Source organism: Panicum virgatum, chromosome 9N (genome assembly GCF_016808335.1).
Source record: "Panicum virgatum strain AP13 chromosome 9N, P.virgatum_v5, whole genome shotgun sequence".
NCBI lineage: Eukaryota > Viridiplantae > Streptophyta > Magnoliopsida > Poales > Poaceae > Panicum > Panicum virgatum.
The window spans coordinates 8,402,224-8,424,618 of NC_053153.1; the positions used below are offsets into that span (position 1 = coordinate 8,402,224).

The 22,395-nt window shown below is 49.0% G+C and overlaps 2 protein-coding genes across 2 annotated transcripts; both read right to left on the bottom strand.

Moving 5' to 3' along the window:
* Positions 1 to 132: 132 nt before the first annotated feature.
* LOC120692837 (premnaspirodiene oxygenase-like) lies at positions 133 to 2,216 on the bottom strand. The gene is made up of 3 exons (XM_039976232.1): positions 1,758 to 2,216; positions 1,166 to 1,609; positions 133 to 1,069 (listed from the first exon to the last, which is right to left on the bottom strand). Exons 1-3 carry the CDS (start codon positions 2,214 to 2,216, stop codon positions 428 to 430), a joined length of 1,545 nt encoding a protein of 514 aa, XP_039832166.1. The 3' UTR covers positions 133 to 427.
* Positions 2,217 to 18,990: 16,774 nt separating this feature from the next.
* On the bottom strand, positions 18,991 to 22,187 carry LOC120691059 (protein WRKY1). Its single transcript, XM_039974022.1, has 4 exons — positions 21,960 to 22,187; positions 20,415 to 21,369; positions 20,200 to 20,325; positions 18,991 to 19,618 (listed from the first exon to the last, which is right to left on the bottom strand). The coding sequence occupies exons 2-4, from the start codon at positions 21,353 to 21,355 to the stop codon at positions 19,480 to 19,482; spliced, it is 1,206 nt and encodes a 401-aa protein (XP_039829956.1). The 5' UTR covers positions 21,356 to 21,369; positions 21,960 to 22,187; the 3' UTR covers positions 18,991 to 19,479.
* Positions 22,188 to 22,395: the final 208 nt, after the last annotated feature.

Below are 22,395 nucleotides of genomic sequence, written 5' to 3' on the forward strand. Positions count from 1 at the left end.
TTGAGCGATGGATTTTATATGAAAATAGTAATAAAAGAGTTGCCAAATGGTTCATATAATTATGAAAAAAATCCATAGAAATCTCGACAGTAGTACTACATGCATAAATGCAAATTGTTGTGCTTGAATTAATCGGAGAGCATGGACACTGTCTCTGTTTCATCTCATCAGTTCAGGTGAATTATTCACAAGAGCCGTCAATTATTTGCACACCGGTACAGCACAAAAATAACCACAGTATACACCACAGTGTACATACAGCACATACACGTAGCACACCACGTACTGCCAGACACAGAACAGAGAATCGTTGCAGCGCGGCGTGATGCAGCCATGCCCACAAGTGCTAGGTCGGCACGTGGCCAGCACGAGGGCGCAAGGCACATTTGATGCATGCATGCAACGCGGCGAGCTATCGAGGCCAAGGCTACTCCGTAGAGACGGCGACCGGGAAAAACGGAGTGGCGCACAGCATCAGCGGCGAGCGGCGGCGCACGCCGAGGCCGGGCGCCTCCTCCATGTCCACCTCCTGGACGCCCTCCGGCAGCGACCAGTCGAAGTGGTAGAGCATCCCGACCAGCGCGAGCTCCATGCTGGCGAGCCCGTAGTTGAAGCCGGGGCACATCCTCCGCCCGGAGCCGAAGGGCAGGAACTCGTAGCTGCTGCCCGTGAAGTCGACGGTGCCCTCCTCGAAGCGCTCCGGCTTGAACTCCTCGGCGTCGTCCCAGTACCTGGGGTCCCGGCCGATGGCGAAGGCGTTGATGATGACGCGGGACTTGGCCGGGATCGTGTACCCGTCGAGCTCGCACGCCTCGATGCTCTCCCTCGGCACCAGCAGCGGCGCCGGCGGGTGCAGCCGCAGCGCCTCCTTGATCACCAGCTTCAGGTACCGGAGGTTGCCGGCCTGCTGCTGCAGCTGCAGGTCGGCCTCCGTCACCACCGCCTTCCCCCGGAACGCCTCCCGGATCTGCCCCTGCAGCTTCTTCATCACCGCCGGGTTCCGCATCAGCTCCGACATCCCCCACTCCATCGCCGACGCCGAGGTCCCCGTCCCGCCGGCGAACATGTCCTGCCTCCTCAGTCGTGTGATTATGACTAGCTAGCAGGTAGGACCAAACAGCAAGTGGTAGCTAGGACGGATCGATCGGACGACATGCATGCTTACCAGTATGATGGCCTTGATTCTGCTGTTGTTGAGGTGGAAGCCGAAGCCGCCTTTCTCTTGCAGGCCGATGAGCACGTCGACGAGGTTCTCCTCGGCGTTCCCCCCGGCGCCGCTCTTGGCCTTCTCGTCGAGGACGGCCTTCCTCTCGTCGATGATCTCCTGCAGGATGGAGTCCACCGTCCGGTGGATGCTCTGGAGGCTGCGCTTCATGCCGGTGACCTTGGCCAGCACGGCGGTCCACGTCGGGAACAGGTCCGGGATGTTGAAGCCGCTCGACAGGCCGACGCCGGCCTTGATGGCCGCCATGAACTCCGCCGCGTTCCTCCGCTTCTTGCCGAACGCCGCCCGCGACACGATGCTGTTGGTGAGGCTGTGGAACACCACGCTTAGGTTCACCGGCGCCGACGGCCCCGCCGCGCGGATCTCCTCAAGCTTTAGCGCCACCTGCACGTACGCGTACAAAAGTCCGTGATCCGTCACGTTACGTTACGTGACACAGGTACAGTATCTTTTTGTTTTCCATTTTAACTGTGCAGGCAGAGTTGCCAAGGACGGCCGCTGCACGCACGCATGCATGCATGAGATGCTGTACCTCGTCCTCCCTGATGTGGCGGAAGGAGAGCACGCGCTTGGGGCTGAGGATCTCGGCGGCGCAGAGCTGGCGGAGCTTGCGCCAGTAGTCGCCGGAGGGGGAGAAGAGGATGTCGGCCCAGTCGTAGCCGACGATCTCGCCGGCGAGCAGCTTGGGGCGCGTGGCGAAGTTGGTGTCGTGGGTCTTGAGCACCGCGCGCGCCGTCTCCTTGGACGAGGCGACCACGAGCGGCGTCTGCCCGAGCCGCAGCATCATGAGGGGCCCGTGCGCGGCGGCCAGGTCCCGCAGCGCGCGGTGCGGCAGCACGTTCACGAGGTGGTGCATGCTGCCGATCACCGGCAGCCTCCACGGGCCCGGCGGCAGCCGCGCCGCCCTCGGCCTCAGGGCCAGCTTCACCAGCTGCAGCAGCGCCACGGCGGCCACGGAGAGGAGGAGCGAGTGGTACAAGTACTCGTCCATGGCTCGAGAAGATCGAGGGGCCAGTGTGGCTGGCGACTGGCGTCCAGCGGCAGCTAGCTAGCTGGCTGGCTGCAGTGTGGAGTGCCGTGCTTTGTTGCTGTGGACTGTGCTGGTTGATGGTTCGCTGCCTGGGTTGGGGGCTCGTATATATAGGGCGGGCTCCAACCACTCGGGCACCCTACGAATTATTGGCCCGGCCGTGTCGTCACCATGATGACGTCACTCTCGCTAAGCTAGGTATTCTTAATTACACGGATCATTAGAGCTGGAGCATCGTATCGTGAATAACGTGCCCTGGCGCTGCGCCTAATGCTTGGCATTTTTTTTGTCAAGCACTGTACACGTATCGCTTATGTATAGGTAGGATGGCACGTGTAGAGGTGACACCTTTCCATCCACCGGGTGTGTCAATTCGTAGCGCATACGATCGGGATCGGATGATATATATGGTATCGTAGAAGGCAGCAGCAAGCAGGCTCCCGACGGAAGAAAAGAAAAATCAGCTGCTGCATGCAAAGGCAGCTTGGCCAAAAAGACCTCCACTATGGCATAGTACGTATCAAGAAAGGGAAAACAAATAAAATTAGTATGTGCATTCAGTGAAATATTACATCTCATAAATCATTTGTCTAAATAAATTTTGATTATATCATTATGTTTCTCATGGCTAGATTTTTAAAATAAGATCATACCTGAATATGTTTGGATAAATTTTTTAGTTGGAAATTTTTTATGAAACTAGAACGAAATAATTAATCTGTATGTATTCTATCATTGTTCTGAGAACAAAACAAATGTCCCAATATATAATGTTCTCGCAATAATAAATTATTTTAGAAAAATATCAGTCTTGTTTTGAAAAAAAAATCTCGTAGTACTAAGAAACACAATATTGCAATAAGAAATTTCATTTGGACAATCATATTTTGAACTATTCAAATCATATTTACATGATAATTAATGTTGGGCTTTAACTTTGGACAAAGCTGTCTACTAGCCACTGAAACAAAAGAAGAAATTAAAGAAGAAACTGGTTAATGAAAACATAGCTCTAAGTTACACGGTCCTTTCGCATGCAAGTTTTTTTTAGAGGAACAGGCAAAAACGCCATGCCCCATCTTTTCATTAAAGATGAAGCAAGAGCGCATATGTAAGTTTAGGGTACTGTGTGGCTCCGTTTGCAAGTTTCTTCTGCGATAGCTCGCGCCCTGGTATTGTAGCATATGCGATGAATTCTCTGAATAGAATTGACGTCCATACCGGTCTGCATGAGATGCCACATGCCATTATGCGCCAAGCAATCTCCGGTAAGAGGAAGCAACAGTACAAACAGACAGTGGAGGATGCAGAACAGAATTGAAGGGGGGGCTGATCTCTTCTTCTTCCACCATCTCTCCATTTTTTCTTTTTTCTTCCACCTCTTCTTCTCCCTCACCCTCCCCATATTTCCATTGATGCACCAGCAGTAGGGGGGCTGGAGCCCCCAGCCCCCCCTTTGGATCCGCCCCTGCAAACAGAGACGCATCTCGATCGTTTTTCTGACCGTCTGATAGATCCATCCATCAGGCGACCGAGCGCGAGCGTACGTGAGTCAGTGAGTGTGTGCAGTACTCCCCCGTCCCAAAATACGAGTCATCCTGGGATTCAAAATTTATTCTAAAAAATAAGTCACCCTACCTTATTTAGAAAGTGCATGTGCATGTAAAAATCAATTAGTGTCAAATATGGATAATATATAGGGGCAAACATAGTCATTTTACTTTCTTATTAATTTGTCTTAGAATTCCTAGGATGACTTGTTTTATGGGACGGAGGGAGTATATTAATTTGCCTGGCCACGTTCGACGTTCCTACTTACTGGCGAATCGATCCGTACACGTACGCACTGGATGGGTTCATCAGCCAAGAAATAACCCCACCGCGTTCGCGTTGGGTGCGTGGTGGATGGCAGGATAATCCGATCCTAAACATTGGTGCGTGCAGTGCCCACTGCCCAGGCCAGCTACGGGCCGGGGGGGGGGCACGGCGCGCGTAACGTGTCACACATGACGCATCGACGTGTACGCGATCCTGCGCTGTACACAAGTACACTGCTAGCATTTGATTATGTGACTAGCTACCAGTCGGTCGGAGTCGGTCTCCAATATATATAATTCTTTGCTGGGCTACCTAGCTAGCTAGCTGCTGGCACTTTCATTTGTTTATCCGTGCACGCAGCACCACCCGGTGGTGGTTAATTAGGTCGAGATGTTTACAGCTGTTCCAGGTGGATAAGTTAAGTTTTGCTGTTGACCGGAGCCATTTATTTAGCTAGCTAGTCTCAGCTTAAGTAAACCTGTCGTGGAACCCCAAATACATATATCCATGTGCATGACCTGAGGAAGCTCGATGCCTAGGCGGTAAGGGCCGTAAGGCGAGGCGAGGCAAGCCGATTCTTTCCATATGAGAAAGGCGATGCCTTAACAACAAGAAAGCAAGTGATAGCAGCAGAAAGTGAAGGAAATAAAAACAAAAAGATCAAGGAGAAGGAAATAAAAGAAGGAAAATAAAGGAATTAGGCTCGGTTGGCCCAGTCCACTAGTCAGCCCATCATACCAACCATATCTTCTTTTCTCTTCTTTATCTACTCTCTGCCTCCACTCATCTCCCTTCCTCAAGCAACGCCATCGCCTCTGCTCATCTTCTCCCTCCCAACTCAAATAGCGCTGCCACCTCTGCTCTCCCTCCCTCCCTCCCTCCCCCCCCTCCCTCAAACAGTGCCACCACCTCTCTACTCGTCCCCCTCCCTCCCTCCCTCAGCCTCTGCGCGTGGTGGAGCACGACAGCGAGTGGAGGCGGGAGAGCAGGACGGGGTGCGGCGGCGGCGTCATTGGAGTCTATTTTTCTTCCATTTCTTCCCCTCCCTCCCTCTCTTACTGCTTTTTAGCTCGATGACCAGGATTGTTTGAGCGCCTGGACGGAGCACAGCACAGCTAGCTCATTCAGTTTGCAAAGAGGGTTGTTAGTATCACTAGTATATATCAACATTATTAGGAGACTCACGTTACATGTACCGTTTCAGTCACTTCAGAAAAAATGGGCGTGTGTGTCTATATATAGGCCAGGGCTAATCTCTACCTTGGGTATGGAATAGTTATTCCATACCCGAGCCAACCCACGCTGCGCTCCTCCTATCCGACTCCGGTTGTTTTGACCGCGTCGCACCGCGCACGTCTGTAGTGGTGGGCCCAGCGGATAGCGCCTGATTTTTCTTTTCCCAAGCACGCCACGCATGTGTCTCTCGTTCAATGCCCAGGAAGATCCACACTGTTGGTGTGAATAAGATTGGCCAATGTTTTCCGATTAATAATATCTTTCACTGTTGTTGTGAAGTTGAATGACCAATGTACAGATTTTTGTTGAAACGTCATTTTTGTCAAAAACATATACTCATTCTAGAGAAAGAAAATATATTACGCATATATTCAACACAAAATAGTACTACATTCAATACAGAATAAAAATCACAAAAAAAATCTAGGAAAGATGAATGAACAATTCAAAGACTAGCAAAACAACAAACCCTTCAAAAAAAATAAAGAGCTAAGTATATGGAAAAAATAAAAAAGGATTAGGATCCATAAAATCTGGTGAACTAAGTATATACACAGGAAACAGTTTACAGAGTTTGAATCTACAATCTAACAAGTGATGGGATACAAGTGAAGCGAATAAGCTACAAGCATATGGTGGCCTTCACCTACATCACACATGAATCCGCCATGTTAACCCGAATTTTCTACACTCCCTTAGGCTGCTATTTCAGCAATAGCCATCATCTGACAGCTTCTTTGGATATCTTCCACAAGGCAAACAAAACTCAAGCTTATTTGGATATCTTCCACAAGGCAAACAAAACTCAAGCTTGTTTGTTCTGACCAATCTGCTCCAATGTGATCTTGGAGCTGCAGGAAGATGGAAATAGTTCAAAATGACAAGCCATATATAATTGATAGCTAATAATTCAGCAGAATGGTCACGCACTGCATACAGGAGGCTCAATCCTTGTGGATGCATAATATAAAGATCCTTTGTCAGTTTACCAGGCTTCTTAATAGAATGGATCAGAAATTACTACCTTGTTAGGTAGGAGTTGCAGAATAGCACAGCTTAGGTTGCGGACTGACCTTGTTGGAACTAGTGAGTGCAAAGTGTAGGGAAACGGGTAGGCTACGCTAGCATCACTACCGCATAAACCCAAGATACTTGCGAGTAGAAGATCATAGATCGTTACCACTAGACGCGCAGCGCAGCGGAAGAAGTCGCGCGTCGATGTAGAGGAAGTAGTCGATCACGTCCCACGAACCGAGCTCCTCGAACTTGATCCCGGCAGCCGATCAGCGCAGCAGTCGCAGCAGCGCCTCCACGGAGTCCACACGTACGGGGATGAAACGCCGGGCGTCGGTGTGCTAGCACCGCACGCACGGCAAGGGCGGCGGCCGAGAGAGAGGGAGGGGCGGCGGCTAGGGAGGTGGCGCCGCTCAGGTCATCTCCCCCTAGCCCCTCCCTCATATATATAGGGCGTACTAATGGGCTTCTATCTCATAGGCCCATTAGTAACCCTAATCCCTCTTGGATCAATATCCACTTGGGCCTTTAAACCGTATTGTGATGATGGGCTCTTGGGCATATCACCAACACAAAGAAGGCTCGTGCACCACTGATGAAGTTTTGCAGCATAACATAGCAGGTGACAACATAGAATTTGCCAGGCACTGCAACCATCGGGGCACCCTAGCTCCATTAGACTCTTGTTTCCATGCTTGTGCAAGGATGTTATATCTGATGCAGGAAAAAAAAGTTAGATTTGGAAAAAATTAGTATATTGCACCAAAACTACAGACATGGTTAGCAACACTGGAATAATTTCTTAACTAGGTTAGCTCTGATCCGGTACCAGCAAAAGCGAAGACTTCCGCCTTGTTGCTGTAATCTCAACCAAAATAAGTCAACATACATGAATGGACGAGGTGTAATCTCAACCAAAGCTAAGACATGCTGAGAATCATATCAATCATCCTAATTTGCTCCAATGCGCCTGCTTGATGCCTCACCTCTGATGATTTATCAGATGACCTCCGTGCAGCAATAAACTCATCAACAATCACACCGCACTGAGAAGCTAGCTGAAACTGAGCTATCAAAATGGCCACAATTTAAACTTGAGTGGACCAGCAAGAAAGAATACCACTGTGTATGACACAATGCTTGCAAATTATAGAACTGATCCGATATAGTATTTGATTATCCACATTTCTTAAACTCCATTCAAGGCTGGCATTTGATTTAACTTGGAAACAATGACAACTATTCAGGGAAGCATGCTTTCATGCAATAGACATTGAGGGCTGACATACAAGGATAAATAACATTCAGATCATCTAGATTTTATACCTTGACAAATAATCCTAGTTAGAAGAAATATACAACCTATAACTTCACATGTTATTGATGAACAAGGGACTGCAAATAAAATGACAATTATATACTTTGGTAATTGTCCAGAACTTATTAGTGACTACAATAAAACATAAATGCATGAAAGTAAATTAAATTCATGTCTATGCGTGCAATCAAGAGAGCATCCAGCTGCATATCTCTGGCAGAATTTGTGGCTTCAGTGCTACTACAACTGTGGTTTCTGCCCATCTAACAGCTAAACAGCACACATGTCGGCATGTCGCTGTGCATTAACCATGCTAGTATGCTACCTCCAACAGCCATCACCTACCACATAGTAAACCATTTGCCATTTTCCCCATGCTAATAGTGAGAAAGCAGCACATGGTCCACATAGAGTTTTGTCACACCCTCTTCTTTTGTTTATGCCATCGGCATGACCTACACATGAGCGAGCAAATCAACAAAACTAATTGGGTGGCATGAGCAGGCAAGCCACCAAATCGTAGGCAAGTTGCCTATAATTTGATGTCGTGCTACGTTCAGGCTGCATCCCAGGCATGTAAGCATGTTAGATACAGGAGTGCAAGTTATTTTTTTATTGCTGAAAAGGATGGATAACAAAAAGTAACACAAGCTTCTCCACATTGGAATATTCATGTTAAAGTTATACTCATCATCTGTGCTTTGTCAGATATTCAAATTTCAAAGAGCTCACTCAGATTGCAAAATTAAAGGTAGAGGAGATCACTAAAGCTAGAACGATGCATTATTTTATCGAGGGAAATGGTCGTACATACTAACATACTGGGCAAGTAGAGGAGCTGCCGCGGGGAGCGAGGCGGGTAGGTCTCCTCAGCCTGCTGCGCCCAGCTCTTGCAGGACGACGACCCCGCAGCCGCCGCCGCCGATCTGAGCTCTGCCGTGGCCGAGGTGAGCAGCGGGAGGTGGAAGGGGTACTCGCTGGAGGCGGAGATAGAGCTCCCCGTGCCGTAGTTGCTGCCGCTGGACTGGGGCTGCAGGATGTTGGCGGGTGCTGGCCCTGCGGCCATGGCATCGTCGAAGAACTGGGAGAGGAGGGAGTAGGTGGTGCGGTGGGCGGCGCCGGGGGGCAGCTCCATGGCCCAAACCCTAGCGTCGGCGTGGAGGACCGGCGCCTCCCGCGGCAGCGCCCCAGATCAGGGAGCGGCGCACAGCTGGGCGGCCGGGCCGTGCGCCCATGCCGCTGGATCTGGTCCATGGCGGCCGGATCTGGTCCATCGTAGCCGGATCTGGTGCCCGGCAGCCCCACATGGCCAGGAGTCAGAGGAGAAGGGAGCAGGATGCGACATATGAAGTCGGAGGAGTAGGGCTCGGGCGTGTCCTCTGCGCGTCCGCCACCACTGGCCTCCAGGCGGAGCTCGCCCAGGGAGGAGGAGGCGGCAGCCGGGCGCGCCGCGAGGAGAGCGGTGTCGCGAGGAGGGGGTGCAGCGTCGCGCGGCGACGGAAGGGTGGTGTGGCGCCGCCGGGATCGGAACGGTTTTGGGTGCTGTGGCTCAGGGAACGGGCTGGGCATAAAATCGGGGGTGGGTGGGGGCGAGGTGGCGCACGACGCAGAACGGGGAGAGGCTGGACGAAAAACCGGGTGCGTGGTGCATCGGATGCTGGCTGGATTACTCGGGTATGAAATATTTGTTCCATACCCAGGGTACCCAATAGACCTGCATTATATATATATATATATATATATATATATATATATATATATATATATATATATATATATATATATATATATATATATATATATATCAGCATTATTCGGAAACGGCGGCGCGGCTGCAGCCGGCGCGAGTGCGTTAGCGGGGTCGCGAAGATCGGGGCGTGCGCAGAAGGCGAGCAGTGGTGCCGCGTCCGCAGCTGGCGCGACCGCGCGAGCGGCGACCGGCGGGGTTGCGGAGGCAGGAGCTGCGCAGAAAGCGATCAGAGTGGTGCCGCGGAGGCGGAGGCGATCGGCGAGCGGCGGCGCGGCTGCAGCGGGCGCGCGCTCGCAGCGAGGTCGTGGAAGAAGCGAATGTGCAGAAGGCACACACGGAGGGCCGGAGGCAGGCGTGAGGGTTCGAGCTGCGGGAAGACGTTGAACAGATTAGGATGGGAGAAAAAGGAGAAAACAAAATATCAGTAGAAAAAATAGGAAGAAAAGATAAGAATAGAAAAGAAAATATCACATTACCTCGGACTAATACATCAAAATATCCCAAATACAAACAAAAAGATATGGAAACTTAAAATCCCACTCAAAATCAAAATCTTTCTATGGTACCTTAAACGGAGTCATACTTACAAAAGACAACCTAGCAAAACGTAATTGGCAAGAGAGCCAACAGTGCTGCCTTTGTCAAGAAAATAAGACAATACAACATCTCTTCCTTGATTGCCGCTTTACACGGTTGGTATGGGCCTGGTCTACGCGGCTTGGGGATTGCTTAAACCAAGTAGTGTATCTAATATGTTTGGAAACTGATTGAATGGTATACCAAAAGATTACAAACCACTTGTCCTTGTAGGTGCTGCAGCCCTCTGCTGGTCTGTTTGGCGCCGCAGAAATACGGTGATTTTTTATAATAAAAAACATTCTTTCTTGCAAGTTATCTTCGCGACTACACCCTTGTGGCGTCGTCGCATTTTTTGGTCCAGGTGGCCAAGGATTTTTTTGCTCGGGTGCATGGGTGGCAGTTTAGTTTTAGAATTGACAGCTATTAGTGTGCTTGGTTTCTATCCAAAACTTTTGTAGGGTTGTGTGTCATTAATAAGGCAGAGGCCGGGAATTTTTCAAGGCGATGTATCACCTCGATGTATCAAACTTGAAATTAATAAAGTTTTCTTTTTCCAAAAAGAAAAAGAAAAGAAAGGGTGTTATGGACATTTGATAGCTGGAAGGAGCCGTAATATTTTCTAGCTAGATATAAGCCGGAGTTAAAAAAGCTGCTCCCCCAGAAAAACTTTAGCCCAAGCTATTTCTAGAGGAATCCTTTCAAACAAGCCTAAGTATCTATCCACTCTGTCCTAAATTATAAGTAGTTTTGGTTTTTTTTCAATGTGATATAGATTTTACTATATTTAGATATATATATAATGTTTAGGTGAATAAAAAAATTAATATATCTAAAAAAGCTAAAATAATTAATAATTTAGGACCGAGTGAGCAATCATCCGTTGGAAGACAATATACCGTCAATCTACCTTTGGTCCACCACGTAGCATCTTCTAACGTGCGCTGTCTGGTCATGTGATGCTCCTGTTGTTTTGTTTCCTTGCCCCCTCTTCCTCTCCCCTGCCTTAGGCATCTTTGACCTTCCTTCGTCCCCATCAAGCGCTACTAATCTGGCCATTAGGTGCTGTCAGAGTCGGCCATCGAGTGCGCTTCCCCGTTTTCAATTTCTGAGCCGGCAGGGGAAGTGTTAACAATAGGGCCAGGGGTGGAAACGTAGCAGCAGGGTCAGTGCTTAATGATATGGAGATACTCTCTCAGTTTTTTTTGCGTAAATTTTAGTTAAGAGTAAAAAATTTAGCATATGTATAAGATCTAATATATGATAAAATTTAGTACTCAACTTTAGCCAATCCAAACACATCACTACACATGCAGGGTATTGGACGCTGGATGCATCTGCTGCTACGACCGGACCGGAGATCGTACGCTAACGAACACCACCTATGCTGCTGCACACATGGCCGTGCTGAAAATGAAACCCACGTACGCTCCAATCCTACCTTGCAGCAGTTTACATTAGCCAGCCGGCGATCACTACTGAAAACGATCGGTAAGAGCATCCTTTTTTTTGTTAGGGGCGGTTGAAAAGATAATTCATTCCTAAAAAAAGAGCAACATTACCATAGTATCTGACCTATCTCTAGAAATATATTTTAAAAGACAAGTGATGACACCATTCACTTCTAAAAATGACCACCATTTTCAAGTGTAGGTGCATCACCTGCTCCTTAAAACTAGCATTTATGGGGAGCGGATAATTTTTATTTTTTATTTTACCATGTTTTAGCTTTTTCATTTATTTTGTAAAAATTGATTAGGGACGGATCATGGTAACTATTTGTAGTTGTAAATAGCAGAAGCAGCCAAGCAGGGCCACCAACTTTTTAATGATGGCTGAAAGGCTGTTCTTAAAAAATATTTTTTTTAGTAGTGGATTAAGCACAGCCTGGTAGCCGGACGGTCAGGCGGCCACCAACTAGCCACTTCCGAGTAATATATACTAGAATCAACGCGCGGCGTTGCCGCGCTTGTGCTTTTGCTAGTACTGTAAGCCCATTTATCTACCTGTTTAATGATAGTGAGTAAGCGTTAATTACTTGAGGACATAAGAAGTGAGCTGAATCATTTCAGGAAACTCTTGTCTGAAATAAGCAAGCAAGGTAAAAACTATATCTCTGGTTTAATGTCAAGTGTTGGGTCATAAGTTGTAATATAGAATCAAGGATTGGCATGTGAAGATGAATAAGTACTACAATTGCTTCATTTCATATATCGAGCATATTGAAACTCAGTTTGATTGGTTCCATAATGCTGTTTTTGGAAACCATGAATACGAAGATCTAATGTTGTGTTGCATAAGTTGATAACTTTTTTTTATTTTACCAACTATTTTTGCACAGAGAACGAAAGATCAATCACTACAACAACATAAGATTAGTGCAGAATTCTATTGCAACCTTAAGCTTTCATTGACTATAATCAAGCAACACAAAATATAACAGTCTCCATGCAACACTTTATTTAGCATATAAAAATGTCTGAACAAAAAAACATAATTAACGTCAAGCTTGCTGATAGGAACTGAATCTGATGCAACAGTAGTATGGAGCTCTTGATTAATATGTTTCAAATTATTCCCAGAGCCTTGGTATATTTGATAATATCCTGCTGGCAACACTGCTATGACATAAATATTAAACATGCCTTGGAAACATGAGACATTCATCCACAACTGATGAATTAACAGCGAGGGAAGGGAAAAGAAAATGCAATGATCTCTGTTGAGCTAACTGTTATTCAAGTAGCAAGCAGGCAGAGTACCGCTACTACTGCATCAAAGCTTTGATCTTTATGTGCAAGAAATATTTCACAAATGGGCATCTCGAATCACAACAAGCAGCCACCGGGAGCAAAGAATTAGAGATTAGGAATTGAGATTGCAAAAATCACAAAGATTAATTTCAGATTGGAAATTTAGGGACATGCAATGCCCTGCTCTCCACGGAAGTGAGAGCAGCTGCATCTTGACTCTTTAGTAGCATTTCGTCATACAGTTTATTTGCACAAACATGGCTCAGCAGTCGCTTGGACAAGCAGCCGCGCTTGCCCCGCCGCTCGGCCGCCCGACGCCATGTGTCTGTATCCGATAGTCGACGCAGAGGACGCTACTGCATACACTGATCCTTCTCCTCACGATGCTCAACGTTGTCTTTCAGAGGGGAGGCAATGCAGGTGAGGTGAGGAGCGCAACCCCAGCAGAAGCAGGGACGACGCCGTGTAAACTGAAGAAGTGAATATTTAGAGCAGCGGGGAAGAAAGGGAAGGGAACATCGGACAGAAGCAGCAGCGAGGCTGCGAGGGTCATGCTACAGATTACAGCAAGGAGAGAAGGTGGCGGCGCCCGTTCATGTTGTTGCTGTAGCCTTCTCGATGCCTGCGAGGCGGAGGTGAAGGGAAGGGATGGAGGATGGCGTGCTTATCGGATGGAGGAGTGGGCGTTGCGGCAGGCGCGGAGCAGATGGCCGTGCGCCAGAGGCCGCGCCGGCGTGTGGATAGCGCAGCGGTGCGCGTGACATCCTTGGCGAGGAGGCGGGCGAGGATGCGACGACGGAGGTCGTCGGTCGTCGGGGAGGCCGCTGACCCTGTCAACTCCTTCGATGTCGCCGGGATCGAGGGCGACGGAGCAGAAGAGGGTGGCGGCGGCGGAGACTGGTGGTGCAGGGAGCCGGAGAGGGTGGCGATCTATACGGGAGGTCGTCTTGCGGAGCCTCCGCCGCCGGCATCCCTCTGCCTTCCACGCTCCTAGTCCCGTAGTCCCATCTCGACGGCGGCGGCGGTGTGGGGGTACGAGCGTACGGCGATGGAGAAGAAAGGTAGTGTGGACCGGCGATAGAGACGAGGCCGCGCGACGCGTCCAGAAGCTGGCCGAGGGACGGCGAGTGCTTCCGCCTTCTCACCGTAGATGCCAGATCGGACGACCGAGAAAATTTTAGGTGATGTGGCCCAATGAAATCGCTCGGTTTGAGCCCAGCTTTCGATTCTTAAAGATGGGTTTCACGGTCAGTACACCCACTTGGAAGTTGGGAGTTGGCCACTTGTGAACTGATGAAGGCGCGCCGTTCCCTTGCTTCGATTCTCTTCCTCTGCCTGCGTTGTGTCTGTCCCGACAGGAATACTAGAATCACGTGACGGTGTGGACAGCGAGCACCAGTGGCCATTTGGTTCGTACCGCTAAGGCTGTCTGCACTCGTGGTATACTATTTCCATCATCTAAAACGTATATTTTTGTCTGTTCATCAAAATTCTCTCCTCTGTATTCAGTTTCTCTGCACTCATCCATTCTCTATACCAACTACCATGAAGTGGGACCCGCACGTCAGTTTTTCCCTTCACCCGACGCCCTCCCTCCCCATTCTCACTCTCTCTTTCTCTCTCTCGGCCTGCTCCGTGCGGATGCCCGCCCCCTCCTGCACCCCCTCCTCCCGCACCCCGCCGCCTCTCCTGCGCTCCATCGGCGGTCGGATCCGGCGCCCCTCCTTCCTCCTCCCTCCCTCCAACGCCTCGCCCCCGTCTCTCCCCTTCCTGCACCGCCCTGCCGCGGCTCCTCCAGCGCTCGCCGGCGACGCGCGTCCGTGGCGGCGAGAGGCGGGGTCGTGCGCATGCGCGGCGGCGGCGGCGTGCGCAGGCACGGTGAGCGGCGAGCAACCAGCGCGCGGCGAACGGCCTGCGCACGGCTGCGGCGGTGGCATGCGTCCGCGCGTCTGCGGCGGCGGGCATGCGCGGAGGGGGCGGCCGGGCGAAGCGCGCGGCGGCGGAGGGCACCCGCGCGTCCGCGGCGGAGTGCACGCACAGCGGCGTCCGCGAGATCCCCCACCCGAGATCCGGCGGCCCGAGCTTCAGCGGCCCGAGATCCGGTGGCGGTGTGGTGCAACAGCAGTGGCGCGGTGGCGGCGGGTGGCGGGGCAAACCATGCGGCGGCGGCGCACAAGCCCGGCGGGCCATGGCGGCCATGGATCTACGGTTCTGCGACGTGGAGGAGCAAGGGCGCGGCGGGGGCAACGAGTTCGGCCCGACGGCGGCGCGTTCGACCCAGGGGCGTCGAGTTCGGCCCGACGGCGGCGCGTTTAACCCTGGGGCGGCGAGGTGGAGCAGAGCCTCGGCTTCCCGACGGCGACGGCAGCAACGACGGTTGGGGACGGCCGCGGGAAGGAAGTAGTGGCCCACGCACACCAGTGTAGAGGTTCGTCCGTACCACGTTGTATATGGCGTGTCGGAGACCATCCGGGGCCCTGTTTGGTTACTCCAGTGGTACAAGTAGCATAAACTTTGACCAATAATTAAAGGTACTAAATAAAGACAGTTTGCAAAACTAATTCCACAATCCCTATGCTACTTTGCGAGACGAATCTAATAAGGTCTTTGACCGCACGATTAGAGTTTGGTTACTGTAGCATCACTGTAGCCAATCATCGATTAATTACTATCATTAGATTCGTCGCGAAAAGTTACACTCATCCGTAAAAAGGTTTTGCAAATAAACTTCATTTAGTGCTTCATGCAGACAAGATTCTTTTTTGTGCTAGTTGTGCTAGTGTCATCCAAACGGGCCCCGGAATAATAGAGGGTGCTTTTACCGAACCCACTGCAGTGAAAAAAAACCTCTATCCCCGTACGCTATATCATTTAGCGATCGTTTTACAGTTGCCGGTGCAGACAGCCTAATCTGGTACTAAAAATAGGCCTGAAACTTGAATAGGCGATTCGCCGCCTCTACCGCTGGAAGGAATTTTATGCGAGGTTTTGAACGATTTCACAAGCGTATTTAATTGGTGATTCGCCGCCTCTACCGCTGGAAGGAATTTTACGCGAGGTTTTGAATGATTTCACAAGAAAACGGATTCCGCTTGTAAAGTGAGGAAGGGCTTACAGCGGCTTGCCAAACAAACGCTAATAGAAAAAAAAAGTACAGGTATGACATACATAACATTCACGATTGGGTTGAAAATGGCATAAGCTTTAGGTAATTTGGCCAAGAAAAAGCTAGTAGGACACTTGCGCATTTTTCTCCTTTTTCTGTTTACTACAAGAGACGCACGTGCAGCACACACAAGTTTTCAGGTACAAGCCCTTCAGGATATAGGGTAATAAACAGAAAACTGAAGTGATAGCTAAACATTTGGTCATCCTTCATCCTGGTGTCTCTTCTCCACATGCAAACTCGAGCGTAGCACGAACCATCCTTACCTTCACCCATCATCATCGGGTTTGATCTCCAAGTCGGATCCTGCATCTAACAAACTATCCCTAAAAACGGTATAATCCGCATGCAAGATTTAAGTGGATGCCAAGGTATAAAATGCAGCCAAATGATAAGACTGGAGTTTTTCTATGCATGCCGCCAGCAAGATTATATCACCATTCAAATACCTCAACACGGGCTATTCCGGCATCTCGGACTCCTAGTTTATACACACCTTCCAAAAAACACCAAGTCGGAGTGAGAACTTTCACTTGTAACTCTACCTAATGGTAATAATAGAAAAGTACGGTTGTACATCACCTTGTACGCGACTATACATATAGTTTCACCCAGCAGGGGTTGTACACCACTCGAATTGAAGCCACCCGATCCGTCGACTGACTGACTGACTCCAAGGCACCGGCCTACCGAGAATGAAACTAGCTGCTACGGCAACCATCCTGCTTTCCCAAGTTTGGATGCGTCCTTCAGTGAGAGTTCGCCCCCGGGGCTGTGAAAGCCTCCCTTACTACTTGTGGATCGTGAGGCCGGCACTCTTTCCCCTGGCGCTGAACCTCACCCTAAACTGATACTTCATCCTGCTAGGTGCTGCGCATCACTACCGCAGACCGGATCCATCCGCATAATGGATAAATGGTGTGCATGTTTGATATAGTTCCACTAATCATAGTTACCCAACCAAATCCTCATATGCTGAGACGAGCATCTTCGTTAATCTCGAGAATCTATCGGCTCGAATGTGCTCATAAAAGTAGGGTTGCACATGTGTATTCATAAAGGTGAGTGCGCGTACGTTTGTGAGCATTTGCATCTGTGTTTGGAAAAAAAGAAAGAGGTTGGATTTCATTGTCATAGCACTTTTACATCCATCTCCTTAAACAAAGCACGCTGACAAAAGAGTTCAAAGCAGGAGCACCAAACGATCCTTGCCTATCGCCGCCGGCGACCGTCACTGGCGCAGGCCGAGCCCTCTTCATCTCCCGCAATTAAGAAGAACCAGGATGAAACTCACGGTCGGAACCGTGAATCGAAAGAATCTATTATCTTATTATTTGCCCAACAAACGGAGCCTCCATGTTCGTTCTCAAGGTCTAGAAATTCCCATGTTAATCGGAGAAAAATGAAAAAATAAAAATTGCCCACCACTGCCATTATGATAAAAATTAGCCTAAAAATACCACTGTGCCTAATTAAAAATCACCCATCATTGCCATTATGAAAAATTAAATATAAAATACCAATTAACTATGTATCAGTTACAAATATATACTATTAATAAAAACTAAAGCTAACAACAATCAATCAAAATAAAATAAAAATAGTTATATGCATAATATTATTAAAGCTCAACAAATCAAATTGTTATTACATGTAGATCATATTTAAATTGTTTTAACCAATAATAGGACATAATTTAAGTAAGAATACAGGGTGATGTATGGAAAAAAGTACTATAATATTTAAGTAAGAATACAACGTCATGCGAATTTTTGAATTTTCAATACTAGCCGCGCAAATGCGCGGGCTGTACGTCTAGTTGCACAAAAGGCTGTTTTTTTTTTGAGGGGAGCTTGCTGAAAATGGACTGAAAAGTCCTACCAGGGTGGGCTTGTCCACGGACCACGGGCCAAATCGAACAATACGAAGATGGCCCAGTTCAAGTTTGGAGCGCCCAATGGTAACGAAGCTTCGACGCTGTTGATGACCCATGCTGACCCGAAAATATAGAAATTCCGCAGATAAACACCCGATAGACATATAGAAATTCTGTTTTTTTACTTGCGGTTTATACATTTCATTAAAGAGAAATTTTATAATGATTGAAAAAAATAGGAGCCATCAATCTGATAAAATCCGACAGTGATGAAGGTAGGAAGTACCTAGAAGGCTAAAAGTATCTAGGATAAAGTAACTGGTACTTCCAAAATATGAGACCAAGTACCAAAAAGTGGGATCGAATACTAATTTAATTTAATTTTTATAAATATTTTTTATAGATCAACCGCTATAAAAAAATTTAATGTAAAAGTACCTGAAAGTATTCATTGGTACTTTACAATCATTGTAAAAGAGCTCTTCATTAAAAACTTGTAAAAAAGAGTATGCTTCCGCCTAAATCTGTTATATCTGATAGTATTACTCGGGATCGCTGGATCTACTGTTGAACTTTGTTCAGAATTTTCTATATGAATAATGTCTAGACAATTATGTTAAGAAGATAATTTCATGATGAACCTGCAAAGGGAGCATGGTTCAGGCAGACGTGCTATCAATCACCAGGTCAGCAAGAGATGAAAGGTAACAGTGCTCGCTCGTGAATCCCTGATCGGCTGATCCCACCAAGCCCACAATCAGAAGTTCAGAACGTCCTACCCCGCGACACGGAGATGTCAAACTGTCAAAGCATCGTCAGAATTCAGACTACCCGGGACACCACATTCAGGGGGTGTTTAGTTGGTGAAAAAGTTTGGATTTGGCTACTGTAATACATTTCGTTGTTATTTGATAATTAATATCCAATCATGAATTAATTAGCATCATTAGATTCATCTCGTAGAAATCAGTAGGCTATGTAATTAGTTATTTTTTTCAACTGTATTTAATATTTCATGCATGTGTCCGAAAATTCAATGTGACGGATATTACGCAAATTTTTTTAGGAACTAAACACAGCCTCAGACAGACTCGCAGGGAACTGGTCTCTCAAACGGCAGGATATCCAAGTACAAATGCCGCTGTTATTGCTGCACGATCCAGAGCAGCCAATCCCATGCACCTCACTACTCTTCTATCACGCTCGCGCTAACAAACAATGCACGACAGACCAAACAAAACCACTGCCTCAACAAGATTGTACCACGGAGACTGAAGATGAGGGTACATTCTGTTCCTAGGTGTAGCTACTTTTACAGGCACTTCCCTGCCTAATGCCTCCTCCAATCCAATCCCCCTAACACCATCCCCAGACATACAACTGCAGCTCAATGTTGCACTGCAACCACAGGATGGGCCCTCCTAACACAGCATTAACACAAAAGGGAAACCAAAGCTATAAAACTATGAGTCTTTGATCAGGAACACTCCTATCGGCTTTCGCCATCGACTACCTGCTCCATAACTTTCCTTCTTTCGCCATTGATTTTTTTCTTTCAGAAAGAGCTAGCTATCTGACTGTCTCCCCACCCCCCAACTGTTAGAAGCAGAACATATGTACAAACACTAGGCTCTTCTTCTGGTTGTTGTTGTTGTCCTCCCTTATCTAGGAAGGGAGGATGGCTATAGAAGCAGTCTTCAACTGAAAGCCTGAAACATCAGGCTGGCTGGGCTACCACTCGGTTGTGGTTGTGATCGCCTTCATAGGTAACAATCAGCATCGAGGGGTCGTCGACACACCTCTCGACGTGCTTCCTTGCCGGGCAGCCTCTCACGCTGCTACACTTGTAGTAACCCCTGCAAGAAAGTGAGCTTTTGTAAGTATTTGCAATCTCAATATTTGACAAAAGAACAAGAGAGTAAACTGTGTTACAATGAGATTGGCAGTTGTAACCTTTCTTGGATTGCAACAGGCAAACTACCAGAATTAGAACAGTTTTTTTATTTTTTTGCAGTAGTCAGTAGTCAGTACTGAGTATGCTTATCGCAAATTAGGTAGCAAAACTGAATGACTCAACTAGGAGCAAAACAACCCAATTCTGTAAGCATCATCTAAACAGTAGGGGGGAGGAGTTGCTCAGAATATCCATATCAGTAATCCATTTGTGTTGCCTATTTCATGGGCGACCATGCATTGCAGAATAAGTAAACAAGATATTCTAATGTCGACTCAATAAAATGGTGGTTGCTAGTAACTAAAAATAGCATCAAGTCAGTAAATGGCACTGGCTGTACACAAACTAGCAACTAGCAAGTACAAAATCAACATAATATAAGAACAAAGATATCATTAAATACGGACTGCATTATACTCTAGTAAGGAATGCAGATTCACACAAAAAGGATTAAAGGTTGAAAGATGGCTAAGTATTTAGTACCTAGGATGTGGGGATCCCTTTATTGGCTTCTGCCCATACTTCCTCCATGAGAACTCATCAGCTGGGATGTCTGCAACCTTGTTGCTTATTGCAGGGACTTTGATGGACCTCCTGATCCTTAGCTTCCTGCAATTACATACAAACAGGTGATTTTAAGAAGAAAAAAGATCATGAGATCTATAGCCGGCTACCAAGTCAACACAAAGAAACCCAACCTTTTCTTCGAGCAATGGCACCGGCTCCCAGTTGCACACCGGCCACTCCCATCCTCCTTACCAGCGCACCTCCTCCTTTGCACAAGGCCCAGCTCCGGCGTGCTAGATGTCTGTGAGCCACTAACTAGCTGGAAAGGCCTGCTGGCCCGGCTTCCATCCAAACTCGCAAGGCTCCCTTCCATGCTCAGAGACGAAAGGAACGAGCGCGACGATGAGGCAGTGCAATTGGAGTTGTCAAACTTGAGATTCACCCCCTTAGCACCAACCCCACTGCCACCGCCGCCACTTAAGCTACCACCCTGATCCCCAAGGTTGCTCCTCTTCATCATCTCGCTCTGGATCTTCATCTGCTGCATGAGCTGAAACCTCTGGTAGCTGTGCTGCTGCTGGATAAAATGAAGGTGTGCCGCAGGCAATGCTGGGGTCGGCGTCCCCGCCGGGGGCGCGACGGACACTGGCTGGACCATATGGACCGCAGGGGCCTGCGATGTCGGCCCCTCCAAACCGGAGGCCGGGTTCTCTAGCAGCAACCTCTTGGGGAACTGGGTAGGGATACTGACAGGATCCTTTGATGAGGAGCCCTCCATCTGGTGGTACCTCGGGAACAGCTGGAGGCCAGTGATCGGGCTCGCGCGGGGCGCCTTGGCCGCAGTGGCGGCGGCTGCGGAGGCGGCGGCCACCGCAGAGCTCTCCAGGAAGAGGTTGCTGTCGAAGATGGCCAGGGGCTTCTTGATCTTCCTGACCCTAGCGTGGCCCTGGAGGCCATTGCCGTTGGAGTTGGAGAGCTTGGCGGTGACGGAGCCGAACTTGGCGACGACCTCTCCGGTCGCGGCCACGAGATCCTTGTTGGGGACGAGCTGGCCGTGCGGGTTGGAGAGGAGCGTCAGCACCCGGTGGCAGCTCTCCACCGCCGCCCTGTTGGCCTCCTCCATGCCCTCCATCCCCTTCCCCCTCCCTGCGACCAAACACATCCACTGAAATCAGCGGCTGCTTTAGCAAAACAAAGCGATTCTTGGACTTACAGTGCAAACATTTTCCATCAGTACCACGAAAAAAAAAACAGTACTACTCCACAAGAGTGAGGGACAGTGGTTGATACGCCGGTGGCGGCTCTAATCATTCGATGCCATAAATAAGTAGCAGGTCGACCCGGCGCAGGCAGCAGATTCCCCACAATGATGAGGCACATGAAGGCCGCATTTCGGCGACCAGGGCGAGCTAAAATTGGGCATCCGAGCACGGCGGCATGGCGCTCAAGCGGTCCAAATCAGTACCAAAATTAGCCAACATGACAACCCAACAAACCACCTGAAACCTACGCGACGGTAGCAGAGAGAGCCCCGCAGCAGGCCACCACCCTCCTAATCTTCTTCCACCTCAACCGAGGGGGGGGAGTGAAAAGTCTACACCAGCAAGGAATCGATTACCCTGCTCCCAATCCATGGCGCAAAGCTCGGCACCGAATCAGAACAGAGTCGACAGACCACAGACCATATAAACGAGCATGCAAGACCGTAGGAAGAGCAGGAGGAGTTGGCAGCAAACCTCGCGGAGCGAAGCCCCGGCCGCGCCGCCGCCCCGCCGGAGACGACGAACTCGAGCGGCGGGAGGAGGACACGGACGCTCCCCGCACTCGGCTGGTGGTACGGGCGAAGAAGAAGAAGAAGCGAGGAGGAGCAGCGGCCCGCGGTGGCAGTCTGCCTGTATGAGTCCAAGGGGAGGCAGAGTGGGGGAGTGAGCGATGAAATAAACAAACAAACAAATACTGGTAGGGAGGGGGGCGATGGCGCAGGCCAGTGCCCTCGCTTTTCCGCCTTTCTTTATTCCGCTTTGCGCTCTCTCGTATTCCTTCCTCGGGCGGGGCGTGCGCAAGACATCCGTCGGGGGGGCGTGGGCCCGGGGCCGATCGCGGCCGTCCATCGCGCGCGTCCCTGTCCTGCGCTTGGACTTTTTCTGCGTCCCGGATTTTTTTTAGTTATTT

What these genes read in the sequence shown, in the direction of transcription:
- LOC120692837 (XM_039976232.1), bottom strand. Translation starts at nt 2,216, where the DNA reads ATGGACGAGTACTTGTACCACTCGCTCCTCCTCTCCGTGGCCGCCGTG. An exon ending in GCCACATCAGGGAGGACGAG is followed by an intron (nt 1,610 to 1,757) that starts GTACAGCATCTC and finishes GCGTACGTGCAG; the next exon opens with GTGGCGCTAAAGCTTGAGGA. An exon ending in GAATCAAGGCCATCATACTG is followed by an intron (nt 1,070 to 1,165) that starts GTAAGCATGCAT and finishes CTGAGGAGGCAG; the next exon opens with GACATGTTCGCCGGCGGGAC.
- LOC120691059 (XM_039974022.1), bottom strand. Translation starts at nt 21,355, where the DNA reads ATGGAGGGCATGGAGGAGGCCAACAGGGCGGCGGTGGAGAGCTGCCAC. An exon ending in TGCCATTGCTCGAAGAAAAG is followed by an intron (nt 20,326 to 20,414) that starts GTTGGGTTTCTT and finishes ATGTAATTGCAG; the next exon opens with GAAGCTAAGGATCAGGAGGT. An exon ending in AAGGGATCCCCACATCCTAG is followed by an intron (nt 19,619 to 20,199) that starts GTACTAAATACT and finishes ACTTTCTTGCAG; the next exon opens with GGGTTACTACAAGTGTAGCA.